Source organism: Eschscholzia californica, unplaced genomic scaffold, assembly GCF_041429995.1.
Source record: "Eschscholzia californica isolate CP2 unplaced genomic scaffold, dmEscCali1.0.p SCAF_1, whole genome shotgun sequence".
In the NCBI taxonomy this organism is placed as follows: domain Eukaryota; kingdom Viridiplantae; phylum Streptophyta; class Magnoliopsida; order Ranunculales; family Papaveraceae; genus Eschscholzia; species Eschscholzia californica.
The window spans coordinates 39,533,322-39,552,009 of record NW_028238198.1 but is presented as its reverse complement, the minus strand read 5'-3'; the positions used below and the strand labels follow the sequence as shown (position 1 = coordinate 39,552,009).

Genomic DNA, 18,688 nt, shown 5'->3' with positions numbered 1-18,688 from the left:
CAACAATCTATCTTCATCTTCTTTATCAACCACGATCATTTTCATATTCATACTCACCCTTCCCAAATGAAGATCTAGCTTTTGGAATCCCTTCGTCATGTGCGGGGGTTCCCGACACCAGAACTCCGTCTAGGGTTCGGGGAATCCCGAAAATATTCGTCTTCTTCATTTATGGTTTGGGGTAAAGAAAAGAGAGATAAAAAGATTTTTTTTTCAATTGTCAGTGATTCTCGAACCCTTGACCTCTAAGGCGGAAGACTAAACATCTTACTACTTTAGCTAAGGGTTGTTGGCGAGAAATTGAAAAGATGATGGTATTGGTGGTAAAATAAAGGAGGAGTTTGAATTTTTTTATGTGAAGGTCATCAGCAGAGGGTCCGTCGGCCGCCGGTAAAGGGTCTGTCAGGGAACAACCTCTTGTCGGTGACCTCAAATTGAAGAATAAAAGGTGAGGTGGAGGATATTGAGAGATGAAGTGGAGAGATGAGCGAGTAGTGAGGTGGATAAATTTTTTTATAGAAATGTCATAAGAGTAAAATTGGAAAAATAAAAATTGTTGAGGCCTTGGAATCCAAATCATGGACCAAAACGATCAGTTAATAACAAATTTGGGGGGCAAATAAATTGAAATTAATAATGTCCTCCTAACAAGGTTAGGATTAGTATCTCTGGGCCACTTGAGGAGAAGCAATTGAAAATGTACGACCGTACTCTAATGAATTAATAGTTAATCATTAGCTTTGTAGTTGTTCTTTAGATCAAGAAAGTCTGAAAAGGTATGATGTATCAGATGAGATGCAAAGTGACATGGGAATCGAGCATTACACTTGTTCTAATTACAAGTGGGAGACTGAAGGATATAGTCCTTCAGTCTGAAGGTGATGTCCTTCTGAAGGAGTGTCCTTCGACCAAGGTGGCAATGCGTACAATTTGTCAGTTAGGATGACAATGACTTTATCCGGAAGATCATCTAGTCCGGTCCAATTAGGGATCGTAATGCTTAGCTAGAAGCCGCTTACGATCGTCGGATCACTTCGGTAATCCACGACTAACATAGACCGAATCCTACAACGGGTTACAACAAAGAGTGGTAGCTTGATCGGAGAGAATTGACTCGTGGGAGCTTACCTATGGATGGATATGATCCAGTCTGATAGTGCTCAAAAGATATAAAAGAATCGGGCTCGAAATGGAAGCCCGAAAAAGGGCAAAACCCACTTTTAAGGGCAACCAAGGGATTCCCTTAGAGGGAAATCCCTGGCCGGCCACTTAAGGGGTATAGGCCAGACAGCCTAAGCCCATTAAGGGATAGTCTGGCCGGCCATAGCATGAGGAAACCCTAATTAGGGTTTTATCCCTAATTAGGAGTTTCAGTTGGATTAAACTATAACTTGTGCTTATTTTTTCTGAAGGACTTTTACGATTCCTTATTTGAGTAGGACTCTACTAAGGTAATGCCTATGTAAGGACCAGTTATGAGAACATAAAAGGTGTGGATTTTTCTCATGAGAAGACTTCATCTCTCTCAATATACAACTAATTGGAGAGAGAGGGTTTTAGAGAAAAAGCTCCCAATCTATCTATGAAGTCAAAAGAAGAATGGTTCTTCTTCTCAACCTTCAATGGGGTTCTAGCAGACAACAAAGAAGGGAGATCAAGTTATTTACTCGGGTGTCTCAAGTAGAGGAGCTACATATGAAGCTCTCATCTTCTTCGGGATAAAGTTAATGGAATCCAGTTCATCAGAAAGCGAATCCAGGCATTCTTCTTTCAGTTTCTAGTTCATTATTAGTTCATGCATATGATCCTGGATAATTAGTGTTAAACATATGATGTTTGAGATTCCGCTTACAACACTAGTTAGATGATTAGTATGGATTAGATACATACAAAACCCTTCAGATGTGATGCCCTTTTATAGGCTGCTTAGGACCGATTGTGATAGATGGTATGGATGAAGCGGTTTTTATCCACCATTCGGGATTGAGACTACTGTTCGTAGTTAGGATTTCCTTTTGAGTTTATCTCGTATCTAGGGTAATTAAAAGTTCCTCTATTCAAAGATATTTCATAGATATCCTGCCGAGTTGATAGATCTCTAGGAGATGTTTCCTCCTTTTAGACTCTTGAAGCCCAAGTTAATTAAACCCTTAAGATTGTAGCCAACTGAGATCCTTAGGAAGATTCGGATGAAGTCGGTAAGCGCTTACCATAACACGGAGTCAGAGCCGTCATAAGATATGTTAGCGACGACAGTTATTGTGACGACTTTATTTTTCTTTGTGACAGACGAAAGCCCTCACAATAAGCTCTTTGTGACGGTTATCGTTTTCGTTTTGACGGCTTCCGGCCGTCACAACAACTCCATATTTTTGTAGTGAGCGTGCGGTGTGCTTCTGCCTTCTCATGTTCAGGGTGTAAGGCATCAACCCTGCTTACGTGGACCCCCTATACTTCTTGCAAATCCCAGGGCAGACCTGATTGTGTTTTTAGGCGGAACAGAGCTGAAGCTCTTTAGATGATTTGGTCGCGCGATCTCCCAGCTATGGGCTTAGGTGGCGGATCTCTTTGGGTCTAGCGGTCTTGTTGATTTGAGACGGGTTGACCCGTTGGGCTTCTCGTCTATTCTTGACTTCTTGACGACAGTCAACGGTTGACCATTTTATGTATCATCAAGTTTAAACTTAAAACAAAGAATAATTGAGATGTTAAAATTTTTGCTTAGACTTTTACGATTTTTTATTTGTCGAATTATTATGGTTTATTAATATTAAATGTTAGATAAACGATGTCAGTTAAGTAGAAAAAAATGGATATGAGAGAAAAAATAGATACGAGAGAAAAAAGATAAGTTAAGAAATGAAGATTGTTGGCAGAACATCAGTGATGGTAGCATCAGCGAAGAGATATGAGAGATCGAAGAGAAAAAGATAGAAAAACAATAAGAATAAGGCTATGTTTGTACGTTTAAGTAAAAAAAAGAGATTGTACTAATTTCCAAATAAAAACAAGAGTATCCCTAATTGGACATTAGTGGTGAGGAGGTAATCATAAATGCCCCAAATAGAAACTAATCATCTTTTTAAGGGCCCATTTCGGTAAGTTGATCATCTTCAGGATAACCTAAAACTTTTGGTTTTTGGTATAGGAAGAGTAATGTTTAATAAAGGCAGTGTATTAGATTGAGATAGCATTCTTTTTAGGATAGGGAGAGATAAACACTATTTTCCAAAATATCTCAAAATTAAATCTTGGTCCCTCCCCTAAAACTCTGTTAGATCAAAGAGAGAGAAACCTCTAAAACGTTGTTCGATTAAAGAGAGGGAAACCCTTAAAACTCTGTCCGATCAAAGAGAGGGATATAGACGTTGTTCGATCAAAAAGTGAGATAGAGATGTTGTTCGATCAAAGAAAGAGATAGAGTTGATGTTCGATCAAAGAGAGAGACAGAGATGTTGTTCGATCAAAGAGAGAGATAGAGATGGAAACCCTAAATCCTAGATGACTAACACAACACTCATCTCCATAGAATGGTTCATATCTCTTGTTATTGCTTTATTTCTCCATAGATTTTTAGGGTTTTAACACTGATTACAGTAATTTTTGAAGAAGTTCCGCTCAGCATGAATAAAAATTCACGAATGAAAATAGTGCAAATTTTCATCCAGAACCACTGAAAAGTTAAACAAATTTCATCCAGAGCGAATAAAGAAATAGACAAATTTTAGCCGAGCCGACCGAAATTTGTTGTCTTTTTCACTCAACGTAATCGAATATCGTTTACTAGAACAAAAACGACCTAAAACCCTAAAAATGTTTGTTAACCATAGAGGAAGACAAAAAAGTATTTTTCTCTACTTGGGACATATTATCTTCATTATATATGTCTCTGTTCCGATGCCCTCGTTTAAGTCAATGTTTTCATTTAAGTCAATGTTTTTGTTTAAGTCAAAGGGCTTTTCTTTCTTGATGTAGGTTGCCTCCTTCTTCATTCATGGTGGTTCTCCATCCATGAGATCTTGAAGCACCATTAAAAGCTTGTAACTAAGACTATAGTACTCCTTCTTCGTTAATGGTGGTTCTCCATCCATGAGATCTTGAAGCACCATTAAAAGCTTGTAATTAAGACTATAGTGATAGTAAACTTATGTATTTTGCAAGTTCTTTAATATTAATGGCGATGATGATAGTAGTGATCGATATTAGAGCAAGTCCAAGTCCAATGGGGAGCGGTCCCAGGGCCCTTAATTCACCTTTTCATTCAAATTTAAGGGCCTGGGCTCAGACCCTCAAAATCAGCTCCAATGGGGACCGGTCCCGGGCCCCTAAATTTGAATTTTGAATTTATCTCTTTTTTACCCTTCCAACCACCATATTAAACACGTGTGGAATACGAGAACTAACGACAACGAATAAATCTTTTAAGTTTAAGTTCTTTAAGTTTTTGAATTAATGTGTTGGATTATTTTAAGTTTTTTAATAAATTTTTAAGTTTTTAAATTAATGAGTTATTTTTATTTTGTTTTTACAAAAAAAAAAGAAAGAAAAAAAATCCACCGTTGGATGTGATCCAACGGTGGAGTTTGCTCCCCAATGTGACTGTTGGGGAGCCCCAACGGTCCGTTGGGGAGCTAGGGGCCGACCCCTAATAAGGGGCCGACCCTTATTTCCCTCAGCCCTCCGCCCGGGACATATTGCAGTCCAATGGGGAGGATGGGGTGTCCCGACCCTTAATTTGAATTAAGGGTCGGGACCGCTCCCCATTGGACTTGCTCTTAGGGTTGGGTTGTTTATGTGAGACAAAACTACAAGTGAGTAGAGTATTAGATTTATTGTTAATTTTTATTCAAGTCCTTATATTTTATAGCATTATTTATCAAATGATCTTTAAAATGCTCTTCTTAAGTTAATTTGGTAAATGAAGAACAAATATATAAAGAGGGGTTGGGCAAAAGGCCCAAAATCAGCCCAACAATATGTATCAGACCCACTGCAGATAAAGAATGAGGGGCAGGTCCAACAAGTCAGGTTGGGGGTAGAATTTCCGAAACACCCTTCTTCTTTTTGAAATTTACGAAACGACCATCGAAAAATTCCCGGGAGACTCGAAAATTTCTGACAAATAATCTGACACGCCTCCCATCAGACTGTGTACTTTCCATAAATTCACAAAATTGCCACCGAAAAATTCCCGGGAAATGCGAATTTTTTTGAAAAATAGTCTGACGCACCTGACATTAAACCTTGTACTTTCTACGAATTTACAGAATTGCCATTACAAAATTTACCAACTTGCCATTTTCGTTCTTTTTCCAAATTAATTTCTTATTTCTTTTCTATTTTCTCCCACACATATTTCTCTCTCCAATCTTAACAAATTTCGTTCTTTTTTTCCAGATTTATTTCTTATCTCTTTCCAATCTCAACAAATTTCTTCATTTTTGGTAGTATTTCATTGATTTGTATAAGGAAATTTTCTTGTGTACCGGGAATTATTTAGTGTACTGGCCATTTTTTGGATATGTACTACACATTTTTGTACTGGGAATTTTCTTGTGTACCGGGAATTGTTTTGTGTACAAGCCATTTGGTTATGTACTAGAAATTTTTGTAGTGAGAATTTTCTTGTGTACCGGGAATTGGTCTGTGTACTCGTCATTTGGTTATGTACTAGACATTTTTGTGCTGGGAATTTTCTTGTGCACTGGGAATTGTTCTATGTACTGGCCATTTGGTGCAGCACTGGACACATTTGAACTGGGAATTTTCTTCTGTACCGGAAATGGTTCTGTGCACTGGCCATTTGATTATGTACTTTGATGTTTTTAGAGATGAAGAAGGTAATAAGTGAAACAAATAAGAGTGATGAAGAAGAAAAATAAGAACATAAAACTTTTAGAGAGAGAAAGACGAAAACTTTGATGTTTTTAGAGATTGAAAGAGATGAAGAAGATAAAATGTGAAACAAAATAAGAATGATGAACACCCAAAAATGAGAACATAAAACTTTTAGAGAGAGAAAAAACAGAAAATTGATGTTTTAGAGATTGAAAGACATGAAGAAGATAAAATGTGAAACAAAATAAGAATGATGAACATCCAAAAATAAGAACATAAAACTTTTAGAGAGAGAAAGAAAAAAAAAATTTATGTTTTTAGAGATTGAAAGAGATGAAGAAGATAAAATGTGAAAAACAAAATAAGAATGATGAAGAAGATTTTTGGATGTATAAATAAGAAGAAAGAAGGAGTTGAAACAAAATATAATGGGTGGGATCCAAAAAAATTGGCTAAAATTTCGTCAAAAAATGGCGCCATTTTTGAATTTTCAAAAAATCTGAATGTTTCTCTGACATGACGTCATGTACGGGGAATTAATTGCTTCGCTGTAGTCCGTCAGATTGTCAGAAAACACGGAACTTTCCAATAGATGGGTAAAAGAGGGATAAATAAAATAAAAACCAGAAAAGTGTGAGCTGTCCTGACAATTTGGACTGGGTTCTCATTTTTTTTTTTGGGCTAGGGGTAATGCTTATTTACCCTCCATTTTTTTAGCCTCTCACTCAAAAATCCATATATAAATTGACCTTTCTAACGCCCTGTCTATACCAGATGTCGCTCTTCCTATACCAAAACCAAACTTTTTGAAACTTTGGTAGTATAAGTCAAACTTCCACATACTTATGGAGTGTCGGCTTATTTTGTGTCCGGGGGGAACCAAAAGCCTACGCTCTACTCTTAATGTGTTTGGCCGCACAAACAGCAGGGAATTATGGAAGAGTTTGGAACATCAAATGTGTTTCCCATTGTTACTAGTTTTATGTTTGTTGAGCTCACTATTATAAACTCTGAAAGTCTGTCTATACCTCTCATATACATACATGCTCACTATTATAAACTCTGAAAGTCTCTCTATACCTCTCATATAATCTGAGTTACACATTTTCTTACTGGTCATGTACATTGATGATTCTACCGACAAGAATGAGATGGGAAGAAGAGAGGAAGAGGGACGAATCAAGTACCAAAAACCATAGTTAGACGATATGTGGAATAGTTTAGTGTCAGCCAGACGGCCTGGGGCGGGAGGTTCTCAAGGGAAGAATAGAATTTTTGTTACCAATGTACCTAAAGAGTGAAGAATAATGATATCTACTCTCCACAAGAATCATTTGGTATATAAACTTTAACACAAGTTCTGCAGCACAACAAAAATCAAACACCGATCTATCACATACACAAGTATACAACTTAACCCTCTTCACTCTACCCTACAATACTTTTTACGGCATTCGTGCCATTCACGACATATACTGTATGATTGAAATAAATAAATAAAGACGACATGTATAGGAAAAATACCATTCAAATATATATGGGAGCAAAATGCTTTCTCCCTCGCTTGTGGATGATATCTTACTTGTTAATCTTCAGTGAGTTGAGGGCTCAATCTGCACAATGTTGTCTTCGTCCTTCATAAGGGGTTGTGTTTGCTTCACCTTACCCAACTGAATGTGGTGGGTAGAACCTCCATGTGACGTTGAGCCATTAGCAGCTTTCTTCCTTGCCTTCTGAGCCCACCCGACCAACCCTTCTTGTACGTGTTCTTCGAATATAGCCTTCTTAAATGAACTTCCCATCTTTATGGTAATAGAAGATTAACAAAATAATTAGTTTCAAAACTGAGAAATGCCATACACAAACATTACTCATGGGAAAAAATAAAACTGCAACTTACTTGCGTGACAATCGCATAAAGTGGTAGTGTACTGTAACTGCAGAGTACCTGGATGAAGACCCTGGGGAAAAATGAAAAGAAAAATCAGAGTCTTATATTTTGCATGCCATTTGGTTGAATACACTAGAGGCCACCCTAACTCTATCAGAAAGATTTGTGAAGATACAAAAAGATTTATCTTCTACCCGATAACAAGTCTTGGAATGATATAGCGGACTTTTCCCATAATGCAGGAGTCAAACCCGTATTGGACCTGCGTTTAGTTTGAGCATCAGATTTTCAGTCATTTTAAGTACTTGTACAAGATAGAGACGAGAGCAGTCATTTACATAGTAGTCAGTCACTTACCCATATCCAGAAGAAAAATGCAATCTCAAAAGCATTCTGGAAAAGGATGAAATGAATCAAGTAGAGGATAATACGCGGTCGATTGAACCAGAAATGGTCATCTGAGGGCTGAACAACCAAATCGCCTTCTATTGCTACATGTTTCTCAGCAACCTCATGAGCCAATTGAATAATAACATGCTCCAACTTCGTTCCCACAGCAAGTAGGAGCTGTGTAGTTCAGATAAAATACAACAATAGTCACCAATCTATGATAAACATTTCCACCTCTTTTAAGAAGAGAAAGATATGTTGCTGAAAATGTCTTCCATACAAGTCGATATCAAATCTGAAGTGCCACCTGAAGAACATTTGGCCAAATTTTTGGCCCGGCCTATATAAGTCATGGTTGCCTTAGTCTTATAAAGGACAGTTATCAATGTAAGTAGAATTCTTCTGTTATTTTATTTTGGGGAGATAGTGGAGCTGCAGAGTGCTAGACTATGGGTAATATCTCTGCCATCTTGTTCTTCATAATAGTGAATATCATCGCACAATTGTTTGCCGTGCAATAGGTTTTACGACTGTAAACCTTCCTTGTTCCTGTAAGATTGCTTATTTCGATTGTTGCATCTCTGGATTTTTTGTTCTTCGACGTAACAAAGCTTACAGCCTAGTTTCGGTGTTGCTTTTGAAGGAATGAATGGTTCCAGAATCTATCTCAAGTGGGAGAAGCTGAGGTAGACGACAGGCTCTTCGAATATAATATTACCAACCAAGTAAGCTAGATTTACTAATTTATTTTCATGTTTAAGATGTCATTCATAAAAGTCGACTAATTTGGGTGAAACTAGAATTCTTTAGACTTTAGAGTTAAACCGGAGTATGACGAATTTTACCTTAAAGGACAGAGGTGCGTATGTTGTGGATAACTCTTAGTCCATTAGGACTGTCTTAATTTCTGCTTTATCAGTACTAATAAACCATGGATGCATATTATGCTTCTTTAATCTTATTTATACTTTTTTTCACTGCTCTCCTAGTGAAATCTCATAGTTCATTTTAGTTCATCTAAAGCTTCTGCCGAGTCATACTAAGAGGCGTGCATACATTGGTATCAATAGCAAATGTTTAAAGAGTGATTCAGAGGTTAAGCATGCTTACAAAGAGGGGGATAAATGCTATCCAGAAATATGTATGCCAACCTGCACATGAAATGAAATACAGCTTTCTTTTACATTCATGGACTTATCCTAGCTCGAGAAGGAAGAATTTGACAATCAGGCTATGACACAGAATAAATTGAGGTAGGCAATGAAAAACATAATCTAAACGAGATTGCATCTGAGACTTCAAAATCTGAAAGCATCTCTTTCTAGTTGAGTTAAAGTTTCATTCTGAATATTTTAGTGGACACTTTATAATAAAATTTTAAGACTTCACTATGGAAATTTGAAGCTGCGACAAATAGTTTGTTTTATTTGAAACACCTCTAAGGATAAGCATGTACTAATCCTTGAAATGAGGCAAACAAAGCATATTTATTAAACAAGAAAGCATCTTGCAGTAAAAGCTAAAGACGTCCCGAGTATTTTCTCTGGTGAGCTGAAACAGAAATGCACGTACCTTCTACATTCAGCAACAAGAAAAGGACTACAAATACCCAGAGGTACCAGCTGCAGATGAAATTAATAAAAACTTAATTAGGAAGTTAATGGTTTCATTAGAATCAAAGATTGTGGTTATTCATGTCTTCTTTTTTCTGCTAAAATACAAAAGTAGTAAAAAAGACTTGCTCCTTTTTCCCTAAAAATAATAAAAAAGAATAAAATAAAGATTGGTGAATGAGTTTCGTACTTGGAAATAGCTGAAACATTCTTTACCTTATGCCGACGACTTTTTTGAAATCAGCTTCAAGAGCGCGTATCATGTACTTGTGAAAGTTAAACTTCGGGTTACTCCTGCAATGGGTCTACAACAATGTATAATAAAAAGATGACTGAAAGGAATGCCACAACAGAAACAAGGACAAAATTCATAAATCATCTAAAATGCTTAACGATATGTGTGTTCAGTTACAACTTACCATTATGAAACCCAAGCGCAGGGTGACATAATCTGATTTCGTTACAGATGCATAAAATTGCTTAAAGAAAGAATGCTGCAAAGACATAAGGCTGCATTAGATTATGAATTATGGAAGCAAAATTCAGATAAGAACAATTTGAAAGAGGAAATCCTTCCTCAATCAGTTTTATATAGTCGCAGGGAGCGACCTTTACATTTTAGAAGTGAATAATACAATGACTTACCAACCAACCTAGTACAGCCGTTCTCTTCCCAAAACCAACAAAATGGTCCTTGATAAAATCATGTTGACGAACATGTGTTACTTTGCCCAGAACTACACATACAATAACCAGATATTACCATAACTTCAAACAATAGAAAGTAAGGGCTAAAAAAAGGTTTCTTAAAGAATACCACATAACCTGAACAGTCGACAACCACTACCTTTCTGTGTATCATAGTTATTTTGCACAATGGCGTTCTCCCAATGCTTCCATTGACGTATCTACCAGCACAAACATCCAAATATAATGAACAAAAAAAATAATGACAAAACTATTTATGGATACTAAGAATAGATCAAAACCATACAGTATTTTGGTCACAATTACCTTTATACCACCAAAAAGAATAGTGAGAACACAGAAAGTCACGTGGACAATAGCCAGCACAAAGATAAAAATGTGCAGATGATGCAACGCCTCAAGAGACAGCAATGGGACCTTGTCCTAGGAAGAGAACGGAAAATATCAAATTTCTTTGTGTTGCAGATGCACGGCAAGCTGTAAATTTGAATGAAAAAGAGCTGCAAAACAGTTGCTCATATTGTGAGCGTCCACTATAGGCCCCCAATGATCACAAATTGCTAATTATCTCTTTATAGGAGTCGTTCACTTCTAAAGTCAATGTTGAATAATACCTAATAGCAATACTTAGAAAACACTTATTATTTGTTGCTCTAGTGGAGTTCAATATTTTTAGCTAAGGATCAATCGACAACGGTGTTGAAGGTGAGCTAACTTCTCTATTAGTGAAGGCCTTGAACTGATTCCTCTATGGTTGCTCTGGCAATGCAGTAATCCAATTATATGGTTCCTTTAATATATTCATTCAAATCTTAAAAAAAAAATTCAATAGATGCTATAATATTTCAAAAAAAAATGAATTGGATTTAACAAGAAACACAAATCAGCAAAAGTATGGAAAAAGGTTAAGAAATGAAACCTTTTTAGTGCAGTAATCAGCATCCCCAGAGGATGCGAGGAGCCTCCTGCCAATGCTGGAAATGCTAAGCTGAAAGTGGGAGGAGGATTCAATGGTTGTTTCCCTCTTACATGGGAGGAGGTTGTTGGTCCAACTCTTGGGTATGCAGAACCTAGAGATTCTAACTTGGAAGACTGTGAGAAGAAGGGAAATGAACCCCAACAGCATTAACTCTGCAAAACAAAAAAAAGGTAGCAACCAACATCGGGAAGAAGAAATTAAACAAGGAAACAAAAGAAGTTACAATCTTTACGGAACATGATTGATATTAGGTGGTGGTGATGCCATTAATATACCTTCTTTAATTTTCTGTAATGCTTCGAAAAGAGGTTTCTGATTCTTCTTCTTCAGATACTGTAGTTTTTATGTTAGAGAAAAGTAAATCAGTATTAGCTGAACTAAATAAAGTTGATGAGGTGAAGCTGGGATAAATTTACAAAACGGAAGAAACAAAACAAAAGCTGGGGGCTTAAAATGGAGAGATAGTACTCAGTGACCTCCTTTGTAAAGTAAAAGTAAAAAAAAATTGCAGAGAGGGGGAAATTGTGTTTGCAATCGGGTTTAGATGGAATGATATAGATTACATACTGAGGGAGAGAGAAACAAATATTACAAAAAAGAAAAGGAAAAGAAAAACATACTAGAAAAGAACACCTAACAAGTTACATAAATGGAAAAGTAAGAAATTAGATAAAGTACCCAAAGTAAAATAACCATGTTAGCTTGATGTCCTGTTAGTCTGACCCAATCTATGAAACAACGTCACTTGAGATGATGGTATAACTATAAGCACTAGTATCAATTTTTAGTGTTTTCTTCTTAGTTCTCCTTGCATTTGGATCTCAGAAGAACTATGATAAGTCAATGCTCTTCATAGAATAGGGAAGGCCCAAACAACGAAGTAAAGGTGAGAGATGTCGAGATTACGTGTCTTGCCAATACTGATCGTAGAAATGGTAAAGAACTCTTGAATAGGGTAACGTTAAATTAAAAGAATGCAGAACCGTCATGAAGAAAATCAAGGCTTTTAGGAAGAATCTTAATCAAATTAGAAGCTATATAATCTAGGCTACGAATATTATAGGTTGAAAGGACGTGATCTGCCAGACTACTAAAAGAAGACAAAATCAAGGCTGCTTGGGTTCCACTTGTTAACCAAGCACCAAAGAATGGGGAGAAGATGTGTGGTTAGCATGAACAAACGAAAAACATCGAAGTGTCACGAGAGAAAATGGCTGTAACGGTATACACCCGGCTGATAAAACTATAGATTACAACAAGATTACAGCTAACCAATTGAAGAAATTCAGGGACAACAAGATTCAAAAATGGGGAGAAGATGTGTGGTTAGCATGAACAAACGAAAAACATCGAAGTGTCACGAGAGAAAATGGCTGTAACGGTATACACCCGGCTGATAAAACTATAGATTACAACAAGATTACAGCTAACCAATTGAAGAAATTCAGGGACAACAAGATTCAAAAAACATCCACTCTAAGGCACCTAGATGATGAAAATATAGATTACAGCTACAGGTGACCTGACAAGGTTATTAAAACCTAAACTTACAGCATCGAAAAGTTAGTGGGAGATAATTAGGAGATTAAAAATGATACAGATTAAAGGACCAACTCGATTAATCAACTAAAATCAAGCTCTTTGTATGCAAAAGTGGGTCAACTAAAAAAACAACTGATTGAAGAATGGGCAAAATCAGGATTTCTATCCGGGCCAAACGGAACGAGAAAATCAAACCTAAATAAAATACTAAGGTTTTTTCTATCTCACTGACTTCTGAAATCTTGAACTATTGTATCGATCTTGTTAGTACATAAACTTAACCGATTAGAACAAGTTCGAAAAACAATCCTCTGTAAGTAATAAATCAAACTCAACTAAAAGAGCCCTAATTTTCCATGACTTTAGTTTTATTGTTATCTTCTAACGAAATAAAGAAAATAAAGGGAAAAGGAGAGAAAAAGATTACCTTTCCGAGGAAATGAATAAGTCTCTCAACAAGAAGAGAAATGAAGACGATGATAGAGCAAACAGCAGCAACAACCCATGTCGGAGTGAACTCTAATGTAGCGCTTTCTTTGCTCTCTCCTCCTCCTGCCATTGACGATGATTATGATGATCAAAGGAACGAACGAACTCGAAAAGTCTCCCTTTTTTTTTTCTCTCTCTCTCTCTAGAAAATTGATAAAATGAAGAAGAAAGAGGATTTTGTTTTATAATATATAATGAAGGATGTGAGCTGGTGAGAGAGTGAACAGAGAGGTGGACTGACTAGTTCAGCCAAGGGATTCGGTAGAAGAAAAAAGAAAGTGAAAGGGAAGTGGTGATGTTATCAACGGACAAAACCCACCCATTTAATATTTTCTAGAGAGAGAAAGTGAGAGAAAAGAAAAAGATAACATTTTTTAATTCCTCAGAGGATTTTAGGAGTTGATCCTTTCAGAGTTGAGACCACAAAACCGCGTTAATTCCCCTGCCCCACAACAAACCAAGAAAAAAAACCCTAGAAAAAAGGGAAAATAGATTCTCTTCTTTCTCCAAGAATCTCTTTATTTTCATACTAACAGCTCCCCTAGGAATAGGACCCCGAGGGTTTATAGCTTTCTTTATGTCTAAGCTGCCACCTAACCCAGTTTTTTATAAACAAAAATGTAACCAACTTCTATAGCATCTTGCCTTTTTTTTATTCTCCACATCACCCCTTTTACTCGGTATGAAATATCTAATACTGCTTTTATTTGCATAAAAGAACTTCTAGAGGAGTTTGCAAGTATTCCACGTAAAAAAAAAGAAAAAGAAAAATTGACAGATGAAGATGTGTTCTCTCATATTTTAGTTGATTTTCTTTTTTATAATGATTTCGACTTCAAACAACTTGTTTTTGAGCCAGGGTCGGCCCTGATGGGCAAGCGAGCAAAGCCTCGCTTCGGGCCCCGAGGGCCGAAGAGCCTCACAAAAGGTAAAAAATAAAGAATCGAAGGGGTCCCGATTTTTTGTATCTTTATACAAAAACTAATCAAACTTGACAAAGAATTAACATTAGCTCAATTGGTAGAAAACATGTTAAGGAGTCCAAACAACCCATGTTTGATCTTAAGCATAAGCAAATTTTCTCTTAATTTTTTTTCTATTTTAGTTGATTTCTACTACCACCACAACTACTAAACCTCCACTACTACAACCACGGTTGTTAAACCTCTACCACTAACCGTTGAACTGCACATTTTAAAAAAAAAAATATTTTGGTGGACACTTCTACTAACAAGGCGATTATTAAACCTCCACTACCACCACCACTACCACCACCACAATCACTAAACCTCTACCACTGTAGCTCCACTACCACCACCATTACAACCACGACTACCATTACTAAACCTCAACGCCACAACTACCACCATTATAAAATCTTCAGCGCCACAATCACAATCAAACCACAATCAACACTATCCCCATAAACACAAAAAAAAGGCTGAAACTTATTGAACTTTTTTCTTGGAAAACCATTTTCTAATATATATATATTTTTCGGTTTAAAAAAATACTAAATAATATACTGATTCGCCAAATTCTGAATTCGCTGAACTACTTAATTATGAGGTCGTTCATGGACCGACAAGGGCTCTCCACGTACCCATGCTAATTTTCGAGTAACTCAACCAGATCGTCCAATTCAGAGTGTAAGTTAATCAAGAACACAAGTTTCATGTTTAAATCTCACATTATGTGCAAAGAAAACACAGAAAGTTCTGACATACAAATTTTTTTCTTGTGAAACGCGTGTAGGCCCCATTTTTACAACTTGCTTCGGGCGTCCGAAATCTCAGGACTGGACCTGTTTTGAGCTCATATCGAACTAAGTTACTACCAAAGATAAAAATAAAATGTTCTTATATTACATATATTATAAAACCATTAATTCAATATCATAGTTCCAAATAAATTTTCCTAATTATCTTTCTTTTTATAGGCAGCTGATTTGGGAAAATAAAAAAAATTATCCGGAGGTGCAAAGACTTTATAAAAAAACTGGTCAACTTTAGTTGGCCAATATATTTTCAAATGGTTATGGAGAATAAAATTGTGCTCACCATTTCTTCTCAATGCCGGCAAGGATCGCCGTTAAACTGCCATTGTCGGCAACCTTAATATTTTTTTCAATTATTTCTTTCTTATCATCCTTTTCCGATCACCAAATCCAGCCACCGCCATCCCCGAGTTTTGTTCCTTGTATGTACATTTCGATAGAACCCTAAATTATTTTTGTGAAGTAAGGGTCAGAATAGTACTAGAAACAAATCCTACGAAAAATTGGTGTTTCATTTATCAAATATAACCTTCAAAGCACTTGATTCAATGGCGAGCTCCACTAGTAACTGGTAAAGATTTTCTTCAACCCATCAAAAAAAAACACGAAAAATGAGAGATGGTGAAAACAAGAAGAAAGAAACTCCAGAGTTAGATCCTCAAAATTCGAATGTACCTTTGTCCAATTAGGGTTTTTGTATCACTTTTACCAAAGGATTCCCGTCTGAGAACATTTATCCTCTCGTTGTTGTCTAAATAAACCTTGAATCCTTCATATATAGAAAGAGAGAGAAAAAAAAAGATGTTGTGAGAGGGAGATATCGCGCGAGAGAGAGAGTTTGTGAGAGAGAATGTATGAGAGAGGGTAATAGATTGTGCGAGAGAAAGAAATAAACAGTGAGAAAGAGATTCCAATGTACCTCTGTTCAATTAGGGTTTTTGTATCACTTTTACCAGAGGATTCCCGTCTAAGAACATTTATCATCTCGTTGTTGTCTGAGTAAACCTTGAAACCTCTATATATAAATAGAGAGGGGGAGAGAAAAAAGAGATGTCGTAAGAGAGAGAGGGACTGTGAGTGGAGATACTTAGAAAGATATAGAGAGAGGGAAATATCATGAGAGAGAGTTTGTGAGAGAGACTGTAAGAGAGAGATAGAGAGAGAGAGAGAGAGATAGATAGATAGATTGTGTGAGAGAAAAAGATGGATAGATTGTGTGAGAGAAAGAGATAGACAGTGAGAAAGAGAGTAAACGAGAGGTGGTGGCCGGAGTTGAAGAAGAAATATTATTTCCCCTTAAAATATGAATCCCCCCATAATCTTCTAAATTTCGCATCTTCCCTTTAAAATTTTTCATCCCGGATAATATTCTTATTTTCCTAAATCAACGACCTTTTTATATCCTTGTAATAAAACACAAGGGGCTTCTACCCGTGTAAATCAAATGCTATAAAACAAGGTCGCGGCTTTGGGGAATAAAGAAAAGTCTGTAGGGCATAAAGACTAAGTCAATTAAGATCGACATGCCAGACATATTTATTGTTCAACCTAATAATTTGTTTGATTGAACTTTGCTCCCTAATCTTCATCATTAACATGAGTTTCATTAAACCTCTATAGAAAGCAGCAGTATTAAAACACTCTTACCTCCACTTCCCAAAGGAATTCAATTGCAGAATTGCTAAATAAACTCGAAAATGATGAGAATTTTCAGATTAGTTTACAATTCGTAAACAAGATGATGAGAATTTCAGATCTGTTTACAAAATTAGGTTTGTGGAGATTATAAATCTCTCTTTCATTTCTATATTTGACGTTTATCTGAGATGGTAGAAAGAGATAGTGTGTTTGAGATGAAGATTATGGAACAAAGTTCAATTAAGTGAATTTTTGGGTTGAACCATAAACATGCTCCCAAGATTGACTTAGTCTTTGTTCCCATAGATTTTTTTGGCCAGCGCTTTGGGGAAAGCTAAATAGTTTTCGGGGTGTGAAATTTTAAAGGGAATATGTAGAATTTTAGAAATTTTTCGGGGAAATAAATTTTAAGGGGAAATAAAAAAACACTCCACCTCACCTCACTCTCTCTCCACCTCACCTCTCTGTCTTCTCCAATTAGGTCGCCGACCGGAAAATTTTCCGGCCGGCGACCTAATCGGAGAAGAGAGAGAGAGAATGGTAGGGAGAGAGAAGATGAGGTGGAGAGAGAGATGAGGTGGAGAAGCTAGTTTGCTTTCCCCCTAAATAAAATTGTCAAACAAAATTGACCAAATTTTGACCAAGTCTTCACACCTCAGAAACTATTTAGCTTTCCCCAAAGCGTTGGCCATTTTTTTAATAATTTTTGAGTCTATAGACCAAAAATAGGGTCCTAATAGGAGATTTAATCCTCTATAATCCTAAAAAGGATTTAAAAACCAAATTAATCATCATAATAGAGATCTAGTCCATTTGTATTCATCTCGAGAGAAATATCAAATCTCTATAATATTTAATCCTTATTAATACCTATTATAACCTTTCCATATATTTTGTAACCGTTTTTGCCAAAATAATCATGTATATATCATTTCCTTAATTGTCTCCATCTTTCTCTCTCCAATCAGAATTATAATGAAAGAAATATTAACAAATCTAATATGTAACCGTAATATAGTATATCTCATTTTCAAGAACATTAACCTAGTTGTTTAACCACTATTAACATCAGAACTCTACATTCATCTCCATTAAACTTATCGAAGATCAATTCTTGAAGGTAATTATTTTTGCTAAAATCATAATGAGAACATTCATTTGTAAGATTTCGTTTTTGTTTTCATGTATTTGATATTACTGTTTTGTATTTAGATTCATTTTTAAGATCTAATAATTAATTTTTTAAACTGTATCAAATTGTTATGTATTATTTCTGAAAAAACGATTCAATTGTAGATCTTTCTCATAATATATATTTCCATCTTTGATAGATCTGAAATGGAAGTCTAAACTTCTCTCTCTCTCTCTAAAATTTTAATATCAATAATGAAATCTTTGATCTTTATATCATATTTAATGTTTTATTCAATCTAGGTATGTTCTATATCTTCCAATTTTCGTGGTATGTATCTTAAGATTTTCGTTTAATCATTACTGAAGTTTTTTTCAGATCAGATTCATCTTCACTGACGGACTCAGATTTGCGGTATATTCAGATTCATTGTTTTCTGATTGGAGATAAAGTACATGTACTTTACGATAACTTTGCGTATTTTATAATACAATTTCTACAATGAATGGAAAAGTTTGTCCTCTGTTTATTCTGACCTTTATTATAAAGTATGTGTACTTTATGATACATTACCGTACTTTACAGTACATTTTTTTTTAACAAGGTATTCTGAACTTTTTAAATTCATAAAGTACTGAAATTATATCTAAATAATCCATACATTTCGTTTTTACATATGATAAATTTCCAG

At 35.9% G+C, this 18,688-nt stretch overlaps 1 protein-coding gene across 3 annotated transcripts; it reads right to left on the bottom strand.

The window, feature by feature from the left end:
* Positions 1-7,151: 7,151 nt before the first annotated feature.
* On the bottom strand, positions 7,152-14,076 carry LOC147566747 (MLO-like protein 1). 3 transcript variants are annotated; one of them, XM_086653295.1, is made up of 14 exons: positions 13,389-14,076; positions 11,695-11,752; positions 11,360-11,571; positions 10,747-10,863; positions 10,580-10,640; positions 10,378-10,469; positions 10,152-10,226; positions 9,949-10,037; positions 9,692-9,741; positions 9,230-9,270; positions 8,087-8,296; positions 7,924-7,991; positions 7,739-7,799; positions 7,152-7,640 (listed from the first exon to the last, which is right to left on the bottom strand). In XM_086653295.1, the coding sequence occupies exons 1-14, from the start codon at positions 13,518-13,520 to the stop codon at positions 7,431-7,433; spliced, it is 1,476 nt and encodes a 491-aa protein (XP_086509421.1). In that variant the 5' UTR covers positions 13,521-14,076; the 3' UTR covers positions 7,152-7,430. The 3 variants fall into 3 exon arrangements, with proteins under 3 accessions (XP_086509421.1, XP_086509422.1, XP_086509423.1); XM_086653296.1 differs by having other exon boundaries at positions 11,695-12,662; positions 12,844-13,834; XM_086653297.1 differs by lacking the exons at positions 7,152-7,640; positions 7,739-7,799 and having other exon boundaries at positions 7,920-7,991; positions 13,389-13,984.
* Between the last annotated feature and the right edge of the window lie 4,612 nt (positions 14,077-18,688).

What these genes read in the sequence shown, in the direction of transcription:
- LOC147566747 (XM_086653295.1), bottom strand. Translation starts at nt 13,520, where the DNA reads ATGGCAGGAGGAGGAGAGAGCAAAGAAAGCGCTACATTAGAGTTCACT. An exon ending in AAAAAAGTCGTCGGCATAAG is followed by an intron (nt 9,742 to 9,948) that starts GTAAAGAATGTT and finishes TTTCATCTGCAG; the next exon opens with CTGGTACCTCTGGGTATTTG. An exon ending in CATTTTTCTTCTGGATATGG is followed by an intron (nt 7,992 to 8,086) that starts GTAAGTGACTGA and finishes AACTAAACGCAG; the next exon opens with GTCCAATACGGGTTTGACTC.